Source organism: Colias croceus, chromosome 11 (genome assembly GCF_905220415.1).
Source record: "Colias croceus chromosome 11, ilColCroc2.1".
Taxonomy (NCBI): Eukaryota; Metazoa; Arthropoda; class Insecta; order Lepidoptera; family Pieridae; genus Colias; species Colias croceus.
The window spans coordinates 8,631,634-8,651,851 of NC_059547.1; the positions used below are offsets into that span (position 1 = coordinate 8,631,634).

Sequence of the window (20,218 nt, forward strand, 5' to 3'; positions counted from 1 at the left end):
ACGTACAATTTTGAATTTACGCGTGTTGTACTCAGATTGGAATTGTAAAATCCCATCACTCTTGTATATAAATTCGTTCAGAGCGTTAGTTGCGATAGGTACTTCTCGGAAACGGCTTGACCGATTTTTATAATTTTTTTTACGGAATGAAAATAGATTGAAAAGTATGAAAACAATGTTTTTACCCCATATTTTATTTACATGTCTAACGATAGGTAAGTAACCTAGGTTTTTTTTATATTATTCAAATGTAAAGCTAACTGTGCTACATAGAAATCGCGAGCGCTTTTCACTCGGCCTGCAAAAAATCTCGTACCTACGCCTCAATGCAACTATAATGTTTTATTGCCCACCTTAAATGCCACATATTAGCAACAAGTTTCGTAACTGCACATTATATGGGGATACTTTTTAACATGGACATGTGCGCATTTCATATCCTGGATTACGACATTGGTTCAGTTTGCATACATGCCCTCATTTTATCGGCAAAAAGCTATCTTTTAATATTGAAATAAAAAAAGTTCTAGTTAAATGACTTTTCTGTTCACTATAATAACGGAAAAATAAATCCTGCATGTTTTCATATAAAGCTGATGTTAAAATTGAATATAGATAATATTATTATGTAGATAAATAGCTCTTTTTGCTAAAATTTCAATCGATATTTCCAATAGTTTCATTTCACCCTATTACTCGGTTCTGCTAATAGCTATCATCATAAACGGTTCAACCGTTTTTGGCATAAAAATGCGGAATATTAGGTAATAATAGCTCAATGAATATTAGTTGGATAATCGTGTCGAACAATATAATGAACATTGAATCATATTTTCAAAAAAGCATACCTACTGGCGCATGACTGGCGCGAACTTCGCTATGATGCTCAAAAGTACAAAACTAATTAGTTTTTATTTTATTAGCTGTGTAATTTTTCAATGTTTTGTGTTTTCTCATTTCTTCATCGAAATATAATCCACGAATTATTATTAAATAGGTACTAGATTTCCGCCCGCGGCTTCGCCCGCCCGCGTTTGCAAAGGAAAACCCGCATAGTTCCCGTTCCCGTGGGATTTCCGGGATAAAAACTATCCTATGTGTTAATCCAAGTTACCCTCTATATGTATGCTAAATTTCATTGTAATCGGTTCAGTAGTTTTTACGTGAAAGAGTAACAAACATCCATACATCCATACAAACTTTCGCATTTATAATATTTATTTATTTATTTATTTATTATACTTTATTGCATTAAAAAAATACATAAACACATATAACAAAGACAAGACTACAGAAACAGCAAAGGGCGGCCTTATCGCTAGGTAGCGATCTCTACCAGGCAACCCAAGAATCAGAGGAAATATAACAATATGATGTGGGTGAGCAAAAATAAGGCAATACTAACTTATTGAAAAATGTACAAAATAAACATATACAAAGAAAACATAAGTACTTACTAATAGTAATATAAAAACAATATTAATAGGATTACTTATATATATTCTTATAACATCTACCAGGATATGGATCTTACTTTAATAATTCAACTTCTCATAACAGCCCACTTATACGCCCACCCTTCACTGCTACAGACTAATCACAGTTCTCTAAGGTACCTACATAAGGCTACTTAATTACTTCTTCCCCGTATCAGCTACTTTCCATTGAATATTTCGTAGAAATTCAAACGGCAAATCAGTTTCAGTTAATTATAAAATTAACCGTTATAGAGAACGTTGCTTTATTAATAAATAGCGAGAAGCGATTTCGATTTCGAATTCTGCGAATGTGCATCACGCGCGAGCTCCCCTGCTTCCTCGAATTCTAGAACGTATAGTTACACGTTCCAAATATGAATTGTAATATTAATGGCGGGAATACGACCCATCTGTCAAACGTACCGCACTTGCATAAGTTATACAGTCTGCTTTATTTTGTCTGTGCGTCTATTTTTTATATTAAAATAGGGTTTCAAACAGAAATAAAAAAACAATTTAATAAAAAATATTTATTAACAATATTATATAATCATGAGACTCTTCTTCGCTTATTTCTAGTATTATCTTCATTTTCATCACTTTCTTGTTCATTTTCGCTCGCTGACAATATTTCTGTTGCCGCATCGTTTATATCTTGACCTGAAAAGTGCAATAACATAAATGACCATTTTAAGGAACACTCGCAAAGATTTAACGTGAATACAGCTTTATTTAAAAGTTCAGCAAGATAGCAAGATTGCTACATTCCTGGATATGTCGTGGTCATATCGTAGATTTGATCATTTCATGATATGAGTGGCCATTTCACGAAATGGTCGCATATCGTGAAATGGCCAACATAGTTTGATCAGATCGTTAAATCGTCAACGTTTCACGATTTGGTCATCCACATTTGGCCAGATCGTATAAAATATAAAGAGTCCATAAAATATTAAAAAATTTCAGAATAACTATATTCTAAAAACTTGTTTAATGTAATTTAAGTTAGTGCCGCGGCAGCGGCCGGCGAATGCCAGAAGCGAATCGTTTTTGCAATAGAAAACAATTAGGTTAGGTTAGGTTACACTTTGATAAACAACGCACGAGCCGAGCGAGCAAAGCGAGCGTGCCGCGGCAGCGGCCGGCGAGTGCCAGAAGCGGATCGCTTTTTAAAAAACAAACGATTATAATAATATAGTAGTAGTTTCTTAAATTATTTTATTTAAGTCGCATTTTTTCTTAAATACATATAAGATATCCACATTTTCCATAGTAGGTACTCGTACCTCTTCGTCGTAAATTCTTTGCTATGACTTTCTTCATAATATTGTTATTAAACGAATTATGAAGTTTTTAACTGCGAATAATTTAATTTTCGCCAGCGGCCGCCATCTTATCACATAAACACAGAGCTTGCAGCGCCTCTACCAACGATTAATGTAACTATTTTACGATATGATCAAATAATTTTGGTCATTTCATGAAAAAACCGTGCGTTAATTGGCCATATCGTGAAACGATTTCTTATCATTGATCTGCCCAAACCACATCATGATGTGGCCAAACTAAATTGGCCATTTCACGATATGCGACCATTTCGTGAAATGGCCACTCATATCATGAAATGATCAAATCTACGATATGACCACGACAGATATACATTCATCCATTTTACGTTACTTAAAATTAAAATTAGAGCTTTCGGTTCCCTACGCACAATATTAAGTTATACAGAACCATTAAAAAAAGTTCCTGATCCACCAAAAATACTGTAAAAATAAGATTCCAGGCTGAATCCACAATTATTATAAGTCATAATAATATTAGCATATTATAAACATACCATCAGGCCTGTCTTGGTCCGCGTTGAGAACTTCCATGAGGACCGGCGCCTTGATACGGAAGTCGCGAGCCGTGCCCAAAGAGAGGTATTGTTGGAAATTCAGCTGTGGAATAAATTTGTTTTAATAATATATATATATAAATTTATTATAAATATAATAAACAACAAATAAATACAGTGAAACCTGGTTAAGTGAGACATCAAGGGACCTGCAATGTCGTTTCACTTATAGAGGTATTCCACTTACCCAGTGTCTCAGATATACAGGTATAAATAAATATCTGTCTCATTTACAGAGGGTTCCATTAACAGAGGTGAGAATACAGGTTATTTCAGTTATACAGGTGCGATCATTAAATAAAATAACGTGTTATGTATGTAAATGGAATTTGTGGGTAGAATAAGAATGAGTAAACAAACAATGTTATCTCAGTTACAGAGGTTTATGTATATACAATTTACTCGCTATCTCAGTTATAGAGGTACCTATGATGATAAATCGAAAGAACAAATCCCAGATATAGAGGTTTTTCCTCGTCCCATTAACAGAGGTAATTCAGTGCCAAAGTGTTGGGACCTCACCATGAGTTCCAGTTATGGAGGTATCTCACTTATCCAGGTCCTACTTAACCAAGTTTCACTGTAAATATAATCTTGTTATGTGTGTTGTAATGGTGCACAAAAAAAATTGAATAAGTTTATGTTTCTAAATTATATTATGTAAGAAATATAAATAAAAAATAAATAAATGTTTGGTATTAGGATAGATTTTATTATTTCGTGGCCAAGGGGGTTACAGAACAATTTAGTATATTTTTATTTTTTTGGAATTGCCATCAATTGAGTATTTATTTAATATTATAACATTCATTTGTATACATATCAATAATTAATTGGATTAAAAAAATATAAGATAATTGTCTGTCTTTTGTCATATTATATACCTACTAATAAAAAATTTTGTTCGCGAAATGTTACCAAGTGAACTTTCATATTACAGAACTTACCTTAGCCTTTTCCCCCAATAATATAGCGTGTTTGCTAAACTGTTCCGCTTCCAGCACGAGCCGCGGTATGAGCTTAGTGTCTCGCAGCACTTTGCTAGCCTTCTGGTGTTCTTGTGATGCTTCGAGGTACGTGATAAGGTTGTCCGTTACCGCTGATAGCTTTTTACCGCTTAGTTTGAAGAGTCGATCTAATCTGTAATAATAATATGCTTAGAATTAAATATTTTAAAATATATATTTTATAAAAGTTCAAATAAGGTTAAAGAAAGTACGCTCTATATAAGAGCTCATTTTTAACATTTTAACGGAAACAAAAATATTATGTATATCAATTGGGCTGGCGAGTAGAGCCATGCCGAAATGCCTTGTTAGCCGTGATAAAAAGTTTCATAATAGATTGCAGAGCGGCTTGTAGAACCGATTGTTCAGCTTTATAATATTAATGACACATTTATTACCGTGATATTGATGAAGAGCGGCCGCTTTACAAAATGTTATAAACCATGTGTAGAATGTGTAGTTAAAAATCCTGTCTATCTAACTACAGCGCGGAGCAGCGGGTGCAGTCTGAAACGGCCAGTGAGTTCTACAATATTTAGTAACATAAAGAGAGTCGAAAAATGATGATGAACGCTGCCCTATATTGTAGAGCAACGTGTGAAGCGCTTCAATGGAAAAATCGACTCTATCATGATGTAGAGCCTAACAACGTTGAGTTTTTGACTCTCCATGATCCTGTAGAGCAGCGTGTAGAGACAACGGGAAATACGGATCTACAATATGTTGCACAGCAGCGTATAGAGCGCGCCAGGCTCTACATATATAGAGCAGGAACACTGAGCCGCGTGTAGAGCACCTTAGCATTTCGACACTACATGATGTTGCAGCATGTAGAGCGCGCAGAGCCCTATATTATATAGAGCGGCGCTTGGCGCACCTGAGCTGCGGCACGAGCGGCGCGTGCGCGGGCAGCTGGCGGCAGAGCGCGGCCAGCAGTGTGTAGAGCACGCAGGGCTCTACATGATGAAGAGCGGCGCTTGGCATACCTGAGCTGGGGCACGAGCGGCGCATGCGCGGGCAGTTGGCGGCAGAGCGCGGCCAGCAGCGCGTAGAGGCGCGCGGCGGCGGCCAGCACGCGCTCGCTGGCGCCGCCCACGCAGCAGCGCAGCGCGCACAGCCGCGCCACCCACCCGCTCGCCTGGCACAGCTGCACGCACACCCAGCGCCACACCCCGCACACCTCTGCACATAATATATTTATGCCATTATAGCCTATGATATATAAAAGAGCTAGATACGTTACCCGCTCTCTATTTTGGCAAGAAAAAACTCAGCTAAGTGCCCGAGTTTCACTTAGTCACGCACCATTCAGCGTCGTGGCTGGACGTTCTTTTTGTATTTTAATCGGCAGTTGTTATTACGAAGTACATGAGTGAGACATGTATTATGTCTCGTGCGTGAGAGTGAAAGAGAGAACAACTGTATTGGTGATAATGCGTTAGTAAGTAGGTATGTATTAATTACGTTGTTTTTTAGTGCAATGATGTTGGCGTATGCCGCGTCTACTAGTATAATATCATGTCATTGATTATTTTTGTAATGAATTTCCTACAATTTTATCTATGTACTTCAATAAAGAAAACGAACAAAGCTTCATATAACCGCATTTATGGCATTTAACTACTTAAAGCGTGATTCAAGCGCAACGGCGCACGCGTGCGTGTTAACCTGTGTCGCTGTACTGCATACGCATCTTATTTACGAAATCGTTTGAAGAAAAGTAAACTATAATTTGTGATGATATTTTAAAACAGTTAAAATTTGTAAATTTACTATGACATGAATACTATAGTAGAGCCATTTTAATAAAAATATATCAAAAAGTAGATGGATCAGACGTCAGTCCGTTTTACCTTTCTCAATCCTTTGCTGATTTGAATGTGTAGCATTATTCAGTGCATTGGAGAGATCTTTACTCCTATTCAGTAAGTGCTCTATACATTTATACCGATTGTTCAAATGTACACAAATGGTTGTGAGCACCGTGTGGCCGGAGCGGGAATCTATTGACGGAAAATCTTCGGTTTCTTGCGTTGGTGCTGACGATTCTTCTTCCTTTTTAGAGAGAAATAAATTATTAATTGACAACATTTCAAAATTTTAAGTGACTTTTTTGATTAATCTCAACTAGATCAAAATTACTGTGAATTTTTTCGTTTTCAAAAAAAAAATTACTAGGTGTCTACTTACATCAATCTTGCCAAGTACTATAGATAACTTGTCAAAGAGCTGATCCAACAACACAGCTTCCCTTTGCTCGCGGTAACATGCACTTAGAAGTGGCCCTATTAGTGGAAGACATTCTTGCTTGCTGGTGCGAACATAGTCCTCTAATTTTGACGTTACCTGAATTATGGAGAGAGTTGTTTATTTTATCTAATAACTTAAATACATAATTTTTTTATACATAATTTTTTACTTAATATTATATCTACTTAATATTACTTAATATTATTGTAATATGTAAAAAAAAATTATAAAATAGTTAATTTACACACAATAATGTCCAAAGACCAACAAAGCGAAATTATCTAATGATAAATAATTATGAAACTTGAAAAAGTCGACACAATTTTCTTTCTAAAATCAGTGCAACATACTACATATGCCCATATTTTTTGACATAAAGACACGAATTAAAATATCAAATGTGTAACCATATTTCGCAAGGATAAAAATTAGACAGAGATAAATGACTGAGCAACAAAAAAGTAACGCCATAAAAAAAACATCATTTTTAGAACATTAAAAGGTAACAAAAACTCACAGTATTCAATCCCGCGCACGCACTGACATGCGTCTCTAGTAACACACTCGCAATTTGCACCAACAGCGCCGTGTGTTTCTTCAACATAAGGTCTCTCTCCACCGCGCCGTCCGCGTCGAGTTCGGACAGCGCGGTGTGTACGTGCCCTAATATCTTGGACATGTTCGCTGATGGTGTCGCTTCGGTTTCGCCCGCTGAATTATATTTAGATATTAAAAGGTAAGAAGAAATAATTCAATATTGAAACAGGAAAAAAATACCTTAATATCCTTTTTGTATGTGTTTGATTTATTGATGTAGATAAGGATGTGATTAAAAAAAAATAAGTGATATAAAAGAAACACGGCTAATCATAATTTTACTTTACACATGTTAAATGATTATTTTGAATAAGGTTCTTGTTAAATTTGATATTTGAACTTAAAAATTTGTTCCACTTATCTCTAATTCTAATCTCTACTCTAAATTTTAAAGAAACATACTTATTCCAGATAAAACACTCTCCACTTTGAATGAGTAATGTGACGTCAAAAGCAAGTTGAGACACGTTTTGAAAACTTCGAGACAACCGAGCGCAGTGGCGTCATCAAAATCACATATGTCTTGAAATCTGGAATGGAACAAAACTGAATTTGGAATGACAACATTTTAGATTGGTCCTTCGAGAATTTTAAATACTTACTACTTTAAAGTTCTCGCTAAAAATACTGTAACGAAAACTCAAATAACATATCCTTTGATAAGCGTTCCTTAACTAATATGTTTTATGAATTTTTATAAGAAATTTCATGTGTTTAATCAGCATTTATATATTTTAAGCACAATTCATTTTCATTTGGGAATTACTACGAATTTATTAATGAACTATTCTTGATATCAACACTTAATTCTTATTATTAAGCTATTGTATAGCTTCTTACGCGGGCCTTGAGCGCGGGGACCCAATCGAGAAATTCCGTAACGAAAAAACCTCACGCTCCCCATTCCAACGGGCGGAGGTGTGGCTTGAAGGCAAAGCATGCAATAGCTTTACCGCGGCAGTCCCCGAGTGCCACACGTCTTTTTTTCTTCAGTATTATTTCTACCTCAATATATTATCTCAGGCACAAATATGTTCTCACCTACATACAGCCCGCTCATATAACAAAGCAGCTATCTTCAAACCGTGCGAACCAATACTATGCTTGTCTTTAGTTTCTTGTAAAGCAGTTATAACGCTCCGTAGTACAAACTGATGGAAGTCACGCTTGCCGCGGATTTGGTTGCGTTGCTCTAGCGATGACCAGGTTACTTCCTCGCTGAGGGTTAAGAGTATTGCATTAAAAAAGATAACTTTGTCAAAATAAAATACTTAGCGGTTAGTGGTTAGTAAAATTTTAGATGTAAGCATTAATTTTCACATGATAATTTTAACAGTAAAACAATATTTTTGTACAATAATAATCATTTATAAGTAAAAAAATAGATACTCTAACCTTTTTAGACCATATTATTATAATTTACATTTTTTGTAATTTTTCCTCACAAAGTTATCTACTTCTAAGTGAAATTAAACAAACATGTATTTGAACGTGTTACTACTGTATTTGACAAAAAATGTGGACTAAATTACCGAATATAAAAAAAATACGAAATAAGATTTTACTGTCGATGGTTTGAAATATCTTATAACGAACCTGTAAAGTAGTTCCAACATGCGATAACAAAGTCCCAAGTCCCATACACAAGGCAAAGGTTTAAAGGGTCCAGCCCTGTCCTTCACCATATTAGAAAACTTAGTTTTGCCTTTCTCTTTCTGAGATTTCTGACTCTTCTGTGACTTTATCGTATCACGAGTATCGTTCAATTTACCCTTTTTACCGCCTTTTGGTGTCGCCTAAAAATAATAATACACACTTAAATAAAAGACATAAAAATAATCATCATTCTAGGTTTCATGGTATTTAGATAACAACTAACGTTTTGTTTGTGAGTAAAATATGAAAATTGCTGTGTTTACTTAGCTTCAATAATTTTTTATTTTTTTCAAAGAGTCATAAACTCATCTTAGAAGAAAATACAAATGAAAGAAAAATGTGTGCGTGTACTAGTGTACACACGTAGAGGAACTTCTTTATGACCCTATTTTTCAAAAAATAATTTACTATATGCAACTTTACAGAAATAAGTCGAATCACGCGTGGTAGGGATGAAAAGGATGGCGCGTAACTGAAAAATGTCACGCGTAACGAAAAAATGTTACACTAAATTTTCCAACCCCGATAAAGAAGTTTCACTTCAAAAATAAAGTGAATCTTACCTTAGTATTATCCAACAACTGACTGTAAGTTTTATACAAGTTATAAACTGAAGCTGCGTGTGACGTATGCGGAGTCCACTGCATTATTTTGTGCGCCATGAGAGTTTCATAGCACTGTAGTGTTTGTTGTACTTTTAGCTTTTTAGCTTTCGACTCGGGAGTGAGGTCAGATATTCCTAGATCTTGCTGGAAATGGAAATTGTAGTCCAATATTTAAAAAAATATTGTTTTTCTTTTCAAAAACAGATCCTTTGGCGTAACATGGCAAGTTTCATAATTTAAAAAAATATCTGTATTGCAATAATTATTTTATCAGACATGTAAATATCCTACACAGATAATACATGAGGTAGTATGGTGGTTTAAAGAAACAACCGTTAACCTATTTATACGGGAAATATTGATCACTAGAATTACATGAATTAAACGAAACATAAGATTATATGACAGTAAGGAAAAATATGTAAAGCTTTGGTATATACAGTGAAACTTGGAAGTGGGACCTGGATAAGTGAGAAACCTCCATAAACTCATGCTGAGGTCCCAACACTTTGGCACTGAATTACCTCTGTTAGTGGAACGAGGTAAACCTCTATATCTGGGATTTGTTCTTTCGATTTATCATCATAGTCACCTCTATAACTGAGACAGCGAGTAAATTTTATATGCATAAACCTCTGTAACTGAGATAACATTGTTTGTTTACTCATTCTTATTCTACCCACAAATTCCACACGTAATTCCAAGTACGTAAGTACAAATTTTGAGCTTCAATTACCTTCAGTTTTAGTTTCGCTTTACTATCATACAGATGTTTTTTTTAATGATCACACCTGTATAACTGAAATAACCTGTATTCTCACTTCTATTAATGGAACCCTCTGTAAATGAGACAGATATTTATTTATACCTGTATATCTGAGACACTGGGTAAGTGGAATACCTCTATAAGTGAAACGACATTGCAGGTCCCTTGATGTCTCACTTAACCAGGTTTCACTGTATGTACATGTTTTATATTCAAATGAACTTACCATATCAATCTGCAGCAAGTTCTCACAATCAGAAAGCCTGTCCAAAACGGCCATTAGTTTATTTCTCAAGTGAGCACTATTGCTATCGCTCTGACTGGACAGAATATCATCTGACTCCTCTTCTATTGGCTGCACGAATTGTGCTATCACGTACAGGAGGCTTCCTATTGGTTCCTGGGAAAAACAAAGTCTAAATTCAAATAATTTAATTAAAAAGAAAAAAAATACTCTTTACTATTAAACTTTGAAAGATAAATTGTTTCAAAATGATAATCTCAGGAAGTATTAGTTACAATAATTGCAAAGTTAAAAGGGTTGAATCCACATATCAAGAAAAGCTATTATAGGATAAAAATTACGGCACGAGCAATAGGAGCTGAGTTTGTGCAACAAATATTGAGATTATAATAATATTTGAATGAGATATTTGAATAATTGAATAAATGAATGTTTGAGTTTGAGTTTGAGTTTATTATTAAATTTACAAATTTGGGAGTTAAGTGAATCTCAATTTCTAAAATCATTGATCAGATTAGTAAATAAAGAACATACATATTTTGTACTTGTAATAAACTTTGTAACTTACAGTCAATAAAGCAGTAATAGGTGTAACTTGCAAACACTTATCCCACATCAGAGGCGTGGTCTCTCCATCATCAGCTAGGAACTTGCTGACATGTTCATAGAGTAGCTCTAGAATTGATTCGTGTAACGCCTGCTTTTCTTTCGCACATTCGTATATTTCTAAAAGAAAAATCCAATTTGTGTCAATATTTTTTATGGTTTACATAAACTATAACCATTGCAAATATGATTTGCGGCAATAAATAGACCACTTACGGGAGTATAATAACTGCTTCACGAGGGCGTCTTGTACGAGGCATCTTCGTAAAATTGAGATCACTTCCAAACATATGGCTTCGTTGCGCACTCGTGACGTTACCCTGAACAAACAAAGAATTTTAAAAATTCTATAAATATAAAAAACGCAAATGAGAAATAAATTTTCCTAATAGAAAAGTAGGATGTATTTTTATTTTTTTACAAAAAAAGAAGTACGCTGAAATAAGTTTGATACGGTGTGTGTAAATAATTCTTAAATGAAAGAGTTAAATATTTCAGGTTAAGAAAAAGTACACAAAGTTTCAACCCGCGGCTCGCCCGCTAACAACTCAATAAGGTGCCGTTGTTATTGCAACAGACAACATTCTGGGGAGGATTTTAGGCTTAAGGAGATTTTATAGTGTTAATATTATTTCAGATTTTAAGCTATTGCATAGTAGATAGGGAGGCGAGGTAGCTAAATGGCGTAATTCAACGGCGTCGTCGAGACTTATCAAAATCGAAAGAGAAAATAATTTCGAAAAGAAAAGCTTCTATGGTAAAAACCATTTTAGCGGTGGGTTTGGCGTGTACGGATTTTCAAAAATGTAAAAAAAAAACATGATAACAACGGTATACTAATCTGCCGGTTTGCGTGGTGGGGCTAGGCTAGTCTAGGCTAGTCAAAAATGCACAAAAAAAAAATTTACTCGAGCGCGTCAGATTTTCGGAAGGGGTGTTAATTAGGCCCCAAGAAAGCTCCCCTTAAAAAAACTGACGATTACGGCATGACGATAAGTTACGATGAATTTTTGAAAATGCAGAAAAAAAAAGTCCTTTTGAAATACTCGAGCGCGTCAGATTTTCATAGGGGAGGTTTATCTAGGTATCCTGAAAGCATATTTTCTTAATCTGATAAAAATGTTGGTGGGTTCTCTTAATCTGACCGAAAAAGGTTTGTGGGTTTCTTTTTTTTTAATCATCGTTATTTCATATCAATTTTTCTTACCACCCTCAGTTTTCGAGATATACTCAAAAAACCGGGAGTTTGAGTTTTTATGATGCTTCAAGTAAAAAAAAATTAAACTTTGGACAAAAATGAAAAGAGACCTTTTTTTGTAAAATAAAATTACCTTTTTTGTTTATTTAAACTTTTTTTTTTGAAAAAGTAAAGTTCGCGACTTATATGCTGCAACGCGTTTTTCGGAAGACGAAATGGCTCCTCCAGACTTCCGGTCATGCGGAAACCGGCAGATTTTGTGTTTTTAGTAAGTTTTAGATTATATTCTTCAAAATAAAAATAAAAAAAATCGCGCTCGAGAATGCCGGGTTAACGTTTTTTTTTTACAAGTTCGCGACCCTACAACTCGGCGGCGTCAAGGACTTATGGTCAGATTAATTAAATTTAGTCTTAAAACACTAAAATCAACCCCCAATATCTTAATCTGACGCGCTCGAGTATTTCAGACTATCGATTTTTTTTTACTAATCTGATCGTCTATCCTAGGCGCGCGTCACTACATATAGAGCTAAATAGTGAAAAAGTTTGTTCTATTAGGTCTAAGGTATCTCTCATATCTTAAACTGCCACGCTCGAGTATTGCAGAAAATTCCCCTCTTCGCCTCCCTATCTATAGCTTCTATCACGGGCCTTGAGCGCGGGGACCGAATCCAGAAATTCCGTAACGAAAAAACCTCACGCTCCTCACTCCGACGGGCGGAGGTGTGGCTTGAAGGCATAGCATGCAATAGCTTTACCGCGCAGTCCCCGAGTGCCACACGTCTTTTTTTTAACCGACATCAAAAAAAAAGGAGGAGGTTATCAATGCGGCCGGTAATTTTTTTATGTATGTACACCGATTACTCCGAGGTTTCTGAACCGATTTACGTGATTCTTTTTTTGTTCGATGCGGGATGGTGTCGAATTGGTCCCATAAAAATTATTCGGATAGGCCCAGTAGTTTTTATTTTATGAGCGTTTTTGTCTGTTCTTATTTTTAAAATGTTGCAAGTGCAAGTTTGAAGTCGGTTGTTTTTAACGCAGTTATGTTCTTGTTTAGATTTTGTGTAATGTTGTGATACCTAGCGCCCTGCTGCGTGGCGTGCAGGTCCACGGCGACCTGCGTGAGGTAGGAGTGCGCGCTGTACTGCGAGCCGCACCCGCTCTCACTGAAACTCTTAGCCAGCGACAGCTTCATGTGCTTCAGCACTGTGAGGAACCCGTGCAGCGAGAGGCAGCGGTGCTGGGAGTCTCTGGAACATGTATCAATACAAATTAGTCAGATAGAGCAATAAAAAATTTCACTGAAATCTCTACGTAAAATATACGGGCACACGTGTGGCCATATACTGTGTGTTCGTGTTCGTGTTCGTGTTCGTGTTCGTGCCTTAATTAGTGCATCATAGCCGCGTGCGTGTAATTTATGCTTGGTTGGCAACTCTCAAGTATCGTGCGTGCTTACTTATGTGTATGCTTGTATGCATATGTGTTAGTGCCCTTACGCGCGGTTAGCCGCTTTCTCATTTTAATATGCAACCGCTTATGATTGTACGCACTAATCATATAAGCGGTTGCATATTAAAATGGGAATGCGGCTAACCGCGCGGTTAGCCGCCCCCGCGGTTAACCGCTAGTGCGTAAGGGCACTTAGACTCATAGAGTATGTGTGTGTACATATGTGTATGTATGTATATACCTCGAGTATAAACCCTTGCGGCAGACCATAACCAGCGTGTCTCTGACTCTCGCACTGAACGATATGAGCGGTCGCACGGCCGCGTATATCGCGCCCGCCTGCGTGTAGTCTGCACTTGGTTGGCAACTCTCTAGTATTGTGCTCAATTGTGTACAACTCTCTATGGACACGGGCGTTAACTTGCACAGGATGTATAGACAATCTGGAATTATGGATTAATTATATTTTATTCATTATGAGAATGAAAGGCATGCAGTAAAACATCTAATATCTAATATATATATATATTATAAAGGCGAAAGTTTGTAAGTATGGATGTATGGATGTATGGATGTTTGTTAATCTTTCACGTAAAAACTACTGAACCAATTACAATGAAATTTAGCACACATATAGAGGGTAACTCGGATTAACACATAGGATAGTTTTTATCCCGGAAATCCCACGGGAACGGGAACTATGCGGGTTTTCCTTTGCAAACGCGGGCGAAGCCGCGGGCGGAAATCTAGTGTCTATATAGTTCTTTTAGTAGTACAGGAACAAGTTATTTTATAATAATCTTTACAGATTACATTCCTTTCTAATAAGTATTAAGTAATATCAAAATGAAATTACAATTCCTTTTTTTTACATTAGTCTTACCTGAATACTGTCTCTGGCTAGCATCCCCACACAGTCTATCAGCCAACTGTCCCAATATATGCTGAGCGGTATTAGGCTGCGATTTGCACAGTCTTACAAGAATTAACTTCCCGTGGGACCAGCAAGCAGGTGCTACTGCCTTTATACGAGACACCGATAGTAACGAGAACGCGAGGTTGATTAAACCTCGTACTGTTAGTTCTCTATGATTAGCACTGCAAAAAAGTATTGGATTTGAGTACTTAATACATAATATAGCATAGACATAAAATATTTTTATTATTTTCACATTATGTTGTTGAAAAAAGTAATTGCAAGTTCTTGCAAATTAATTGCAAGATTTTGCTTTATTTATTCTTTATATAATAAATTGATTTTAGTCTATTGTTTTAGTAGAATATTTTATTTTTAACATATTATATTTTACCTTTCAGTTGTTAGTACTTTAAGCACATTGGCCACATTTACATCGGGCGGGAGAACAGACCGCACCCACGCTGATTCCTTACTTCTTAATTCATCCAATGTTCTTTGTTCTATAGCTGATTTGATAACCTGTGACAAATTGTATTAATAAAAAACAATATTTTAGAATTAAATATTGAAGAGATATCATTTATTGCTATAATCATAGCACACTTTTTGAACCATCTTTATATTGAATGAATTAAAAATCATAAACATAAATAATATCAATTTATAACATTCTACTAGACCTTTTGATATGCTATGCTATGTACTAAAAAAATTTGTAGAAAATAAATATTTTTTTTTTAACTTACATCCAAGCAAACAGATCTAAACTCTGTCCCCTTATCAGACACAGCAAGTGCTAGATCAAGAAGGAACGGTGCTCTTAACAGCTGAGTTTTTGGCCACTGCTTTATATGTCTACGTATGTGCTCTGGGTCCGCTGCACCCTGAGAGATGTGGTATAAGCAGGTTGATAGACATCTGCTTAGTTCTGCGTGACTGTGTTGTACTGAAAAAATAATAAAGTGATGATTGAAAGTGCAAGTCATCCTAATCACGTAGGCATTTGCCACACGCGGAAGTTCGATCTTTCGCATAGTGTGCCTGCTACCTATTTACTTTTCTGGATACTTTAGACATGGTACAAAATATACCCAAAATCAATCTTCATTATTACATATAAAATTTAGAATTTTGCAATCATAAGACAGACCCAGATAGTAAGTTTGGAAAAAGGTGGATACAGGAGGAACATAATAACTGAATATTATTTTCTTTCTGGATAGCTCATGGATTATTAGAATTATTGGTAATATCTGCAATTTAATTAATTGATATCTTTTAAGTTTTAGGACATTACCAATATCATCAATATCCATAGTTGTTGATTCAGAATCCTGTGGTGGGGGCTCCAATTTGCTGTACAGGTGTAAATTGAAGTAATTGCTCAAATGGGCAAGAACTACCTCCAAATTATATAATTTACATAATCTGAAACAGACAAAAATCCAATATTAAAGAGAAAAATAATCCCCCTGTTACATCCATACTAATATTATAAATGCGAAAGTAACTCTGTCTGTCTGTCTGTGACTCAATCACGCCTTAACTACTGAACCAATTTGCATGAAATTTGGTATAGAGATATTTTGATACCCGAGAAAGGACATAGGCTACTTTTTACCCCGGGAAATAGGATAGGTTTTATCCCGGAAATCCCACCGGAACGGGAACTATACGGGTTTTTTTTTTGACTGCGCGGGCGAAGCTGCGACTGGAAAGCTAGTTTTTAATAAGTAATAACAATAAGTTGACAATTAATGGTTATTTTTAACATTATATCTATACTTTCTCCTTCTTTCATTATAATTGGAGAAAAACTCCATGTGTTTTGTATTTTCAGAGGGAAAGATACTATTATCCATAAATTTTATTTATTTTGGAAAGCACTAACAAAGAAAACATGAAAAAGATCATATTCATTTGATTCCGGTTTACTTACTTTAATAGTTGATGTACAAGTGGTGGCAGTGCCTCTGGAGGTATGTCAGCAATGTGAGTACACATCTTGTTCACAACTTGCCTGTGATCAGTGCGTGATAGATGCATGTCTCTGGTAAAGACAATCATTAATTATTATTAGGATATATCAAAATTAATCGACAATGTTTACTGCATATGATTATGTAAAAAGTGTGAGGAAGTGAATTTACTAATATTACAGCAAACAGCAACTAAATCTATTTTAGAAATTCTACCTTACCTTTCGGTAATAAAAAAGATGTTTAATGCATCTGCCCCTTACCCCAGTATGGGGACATGGGACTTCATTTTTTTTTTCAGTAATAAAAAAATTGTATATGAGATATAAAGATCTTCTATAATAAAATAAGACAGGGAAAAATAGCCATTTTTAACTAATACTCACTTAAACATTGTAGCCAGTTGTACCAACTGCCTCTCACGCCATCTACTCATGCACAGTAAGTGAATACACTGCGCCTTGTACTCACTGCCTGACATGTCTGTACCGCAGTGTTTTACATTGCTTTGAGCTGATATCACATTAAGGCATTCTGGTAATATATCCCGCCAGCTGTGAAAAAGTTATTTTGCAATATTCAGTCAGAATAATGTTCACACTTACTAACCAAACTAAAGGCTAAGTGACTAAAATAATATTTATTAAGACACTTATGAATGATACAATAATTTAGAGGTCTATATTGAATGAGTGAATGTAAACGCAGTAACATATTATATATTAATTACACAAAAAAAGCAGGGTAAAAAACATACATCATATTTACATCACTTTCATCTACAATAGACTGAACACTGTCATTGTTCCAACGGAGCAGATCTTCTACAGGCATCCGAGGCAGCTCCAAACAAAGGCGGCTAATAACATCTCCACAGTGAGTGAGAGACGTTGCCTCTTTTCTCATTGTTTGTAATACTATATCAATGATCTGCAAATCAGTATGATGTATTATAATTATCAAGAAATACAATTAAAAGAAACATGTGTATAAAATACTTGATAGTTATTTTTACCTTCACTTTACTTTTAGTGGAAGTATTATCCGTTAAACCATTAAAAATACAGTCTATAAGATCTCCTGCATCATTTTTCAGTATTCGTTGATTCAAATTCTTCGTCAACTACAAATAAAAGTACTTAATAAAGTAGTTGTTTACTTAATAAATTTAATTGATTTATTATTATCAATAGTCGCTGCTTTTTTAATGCTTTTTTATGTAAGGGTCGGATTCAGTACCTCATTAAATTTAAGTTTGCAGTATTGGCGCAGTTCATCACGTTTGCTACTTATATGACCCAACTCCTTTATTCTTAAAAACACATTTTTCTCCTCCATTTCCACTGATAACTTATACCTTACGTTTCTTTTTTAATTTTTTCTGTATTGTATGTTAATGTATTTAACCAGGATGTAATTCAATAAAAAAGCCGCCAAACAGCTATAATTTTTCAAAATTCATACTTCAATTCAGTACAAACGTCATGTCATGTCATGTCATGTCATGTCTTTCCTGAGCCTGACATTGATTTGACATTGATTAGGTCGGTCACACACTAAGCCCCGCATACATCTTGTTGGGATACTATCAAAATTCTGACGTGTCGAATGTCCGCTTCTGATGGGCGCCGGATGCAAACGATCGAGATCGGACGTCAGAATTTTTCTGATCAGAAATTCGGAAGGCAGCAATTCAATACATTTTATATAGCACATCAGTCAGAAATTTCCATCAGATATTGACGGATGCCTTGGAGGATGCACGCGTTTATTTTGCACGGCAGAAATTTTCTGACAGAAAAATTCTGACGATGTGCGGCCGGCCTTAATGGCTCGTTTACACAGTGCGTGCTGCTGCCTGGCCAGTAGACAGCTACTCGGTTTGTCTACTCGTACGCTAGTAGCTCGGCTCGCCTTTGATGTCTACACCACACCTAGCTACTGCTTAGTCCGAGTTGTGTCAGATGTCGAGTGAACTTGTTTTAATTTAAAAAACGGTGAAACGCTCTATGACAGCTACTGCCGAACGCGTCCAAACGATGCGAGCGACGCACGAGCCGCTGTCATGTGCGAGTTGCTGCCGGGCGAGCAGGCGAGTGAAATCAAAAAATGTTGAAGTAACTCGGATGCGAGCTACTGACCAACTCGCACGTACGATTTACTCGTAAGTGACGTCCAAACAGTGCGAGTAACTGCAGTGCAGCTACTCGGAAGGCTTAGGTACTCGTACGCTAGCTCGCACTGTGTAAACCAGCCATTAGGCCTGCCTATGGCAGGCCTGTGGTCAGGCCAAAACTGGTTTCTGATGAATAGGAAGAAAAGTTTTAAATGCATAAATTGGATATCGTCTACAATTAGGTATATTTTGAGATTATATAATTTTATTTCAATATTCAATATGAGAATCCAAGCGTTTAAATAGATACTTAAATACTTAGGCACTTAAAATATTTTTTGTTTTTAATTTGACATTTAATTCGTTAGTATTCTAAAATAAAATTATTTAAATTTAAATAAGTATCTGAGACTTTAAAAACATGCAAATGTGATGAAAATAGATTTTACTGGATTATACAATAAGTTTACATACTATATTTTTTTTGGCAACACAAATGGTAACGTCTTTTTGTCTTTAGTGACGTCATCACCATCACTCAACGCAGTTTACAATTTACATTTGAGAGAAGTTACGAAATTCACTAATTCCGTCTTACCACGCCAGTTTTAATGTACAAAATTTGTACAAGAGACGTATACTTTATTTTATTATAATAACGATCTACAGTTTTAACATAAACAGTGGTTTAATTAATTATTTTTAATGTATTAGAAACAAGCGTTGTATTACGTTTTGGCGGCATTACTTAAAGCTACAGAAATAGATCTCCTTGTGCAATATTTATAATAGGGCAAGTGCATAAATAATAGACTGCTCCAGTAAAACTTTTCAAGGTCTACAATTGGGAATCATGATGATGTAGTACATTACTTTTAACCGTGGTGCTCGTTGTGGTTGCAATTTGTGTTGTTAATCATGGAGAATCCAACAGTTGCTGGATTACGATCAAGGTCCCGATCAAAAACACCCTTTTTAAGATCAAGCTGTGATCGCGAAAATTGCCCAGAAGGTGAAGAACATGTTCATCAAAAATCAGGACGAAAAACACCAATAAAACGAAGCACACCTATCAAGTAAGTACTAAAATTGATTCTATGTAAATTAAAACATTCTTGGGCATTTCCAAATAATCTTGATAATTATTGTTATCAGGCTTAGTGCAATCTTTAAAAAACAAATTCATTGAATATTCAGTAAAAAATATACACCTTTTCTATTATATTATATTTATTATTTAAAGTATACTCTTAACTCTTATATTCTTAACAATTTTTCATGGTATGTTTAAAAAATACATGATTTCATTTATCTATAGATCTCAAAATACAGCATGTGTCAAGAATTTTAAGGTTGTTTACACACAATGAGGTCATAAACATGAAGGCCAGTGTAAGGCCAGTCATGGTGTAACAGATTTACCCATAAAGAAGACATAG

General features: G+C 35.4%; 2 protein-coding genes across 2 annotated transcripts in view; one reads left to right on the forward strand and one right to left on the reverse strand.

Annotated features, from left to right (window-relative positions):
• Positions 1–1,993: 1,993 nt before the first annotated feature.
• LOC123695589 (Fanconi anemia group I protein) lies at positions 1,994–18,096 on the reverse strand. Its single transcript, XM_045641485.1, has 25 exons — positions 17,903–18,096; positions 17,679–17,786; positions 17,421–17,593; positions 17,050–17,217; positions 16,624–16,734; positions 15,982–16,112; positions 15,431–15,630; positions 15,076–15,203; positions 14,649–14,863; positions 14,007–14,208; positions 13,393–13,563; positions 11,329–11,432; positions 11,075–11,232; positions 10,489–10,662; positions 9,455–9,640; positions 8,832–9,031; positions 8,277–8,453; positions 7,638–7,765; positions 7,156–7,349; positions 6,579–6,734; positions 6,242–6,443; positions 5,375–5,570; positions 4,329–4,521; positions 3,322–3,424; positions 1,994–2,138 (listed from the first exon to the last, which is right to left on the reverse strand). The coding sequence occupies exons 1-25, from the start codon at positions 17,999–18,001 to the stop codon at positions 2,029–2,031; spliced, it is 3,987 nt and encodes a 1,328-aa protein (XP_045497441.1). The 5' UTR covers positions 18,002–18,096; the 3' UTR covers positions 1,994–2,028.
• Positions 18,097–19,311: 1,215 nt separating this feature from the next.
• Positions 19,312–20,218, forward strand: part of LOC123695905 — a 28,667-nt gene continuing 27,760 nt past the window's right edge. The window contains exon 1 of the mRNA XM_045641860.1: positions 19,312–19,855. Coding sequence (XP_045497816.1) covers positions 19,698–19,855 — 158 coding nt within the window. The 5' untranslated portion in view covers positions 19,312–19,697. The remainder of the gene's footprint in view (positions 19,856–20,218) is intronic.

Excerpts from the sequence above, each read along its gene's own strand:
- LOC123695589 (XM_045641485.1), bottom strand. The coding sequence starts at position 18,001 with ATGGAGGAGAAAAATGTGTTTTTAAGAATAAAGGAGTTGGGTCATATA. Across the intron at positions 16,113-16,623 it reads CTTGTACATCAACTATTAAA|ATTATGTAAATTATATAATT; the intron begins GTAAGTAAACCG and ends TGTCTGTTTCAG. Across the intron at positions 15,631-15,981 it reads TATGGATATTGATGATATTG|TACAACACAGTCACGCAGAA; the intron begins GTAATGTCCTAA and ends TTATTTTTTCAG.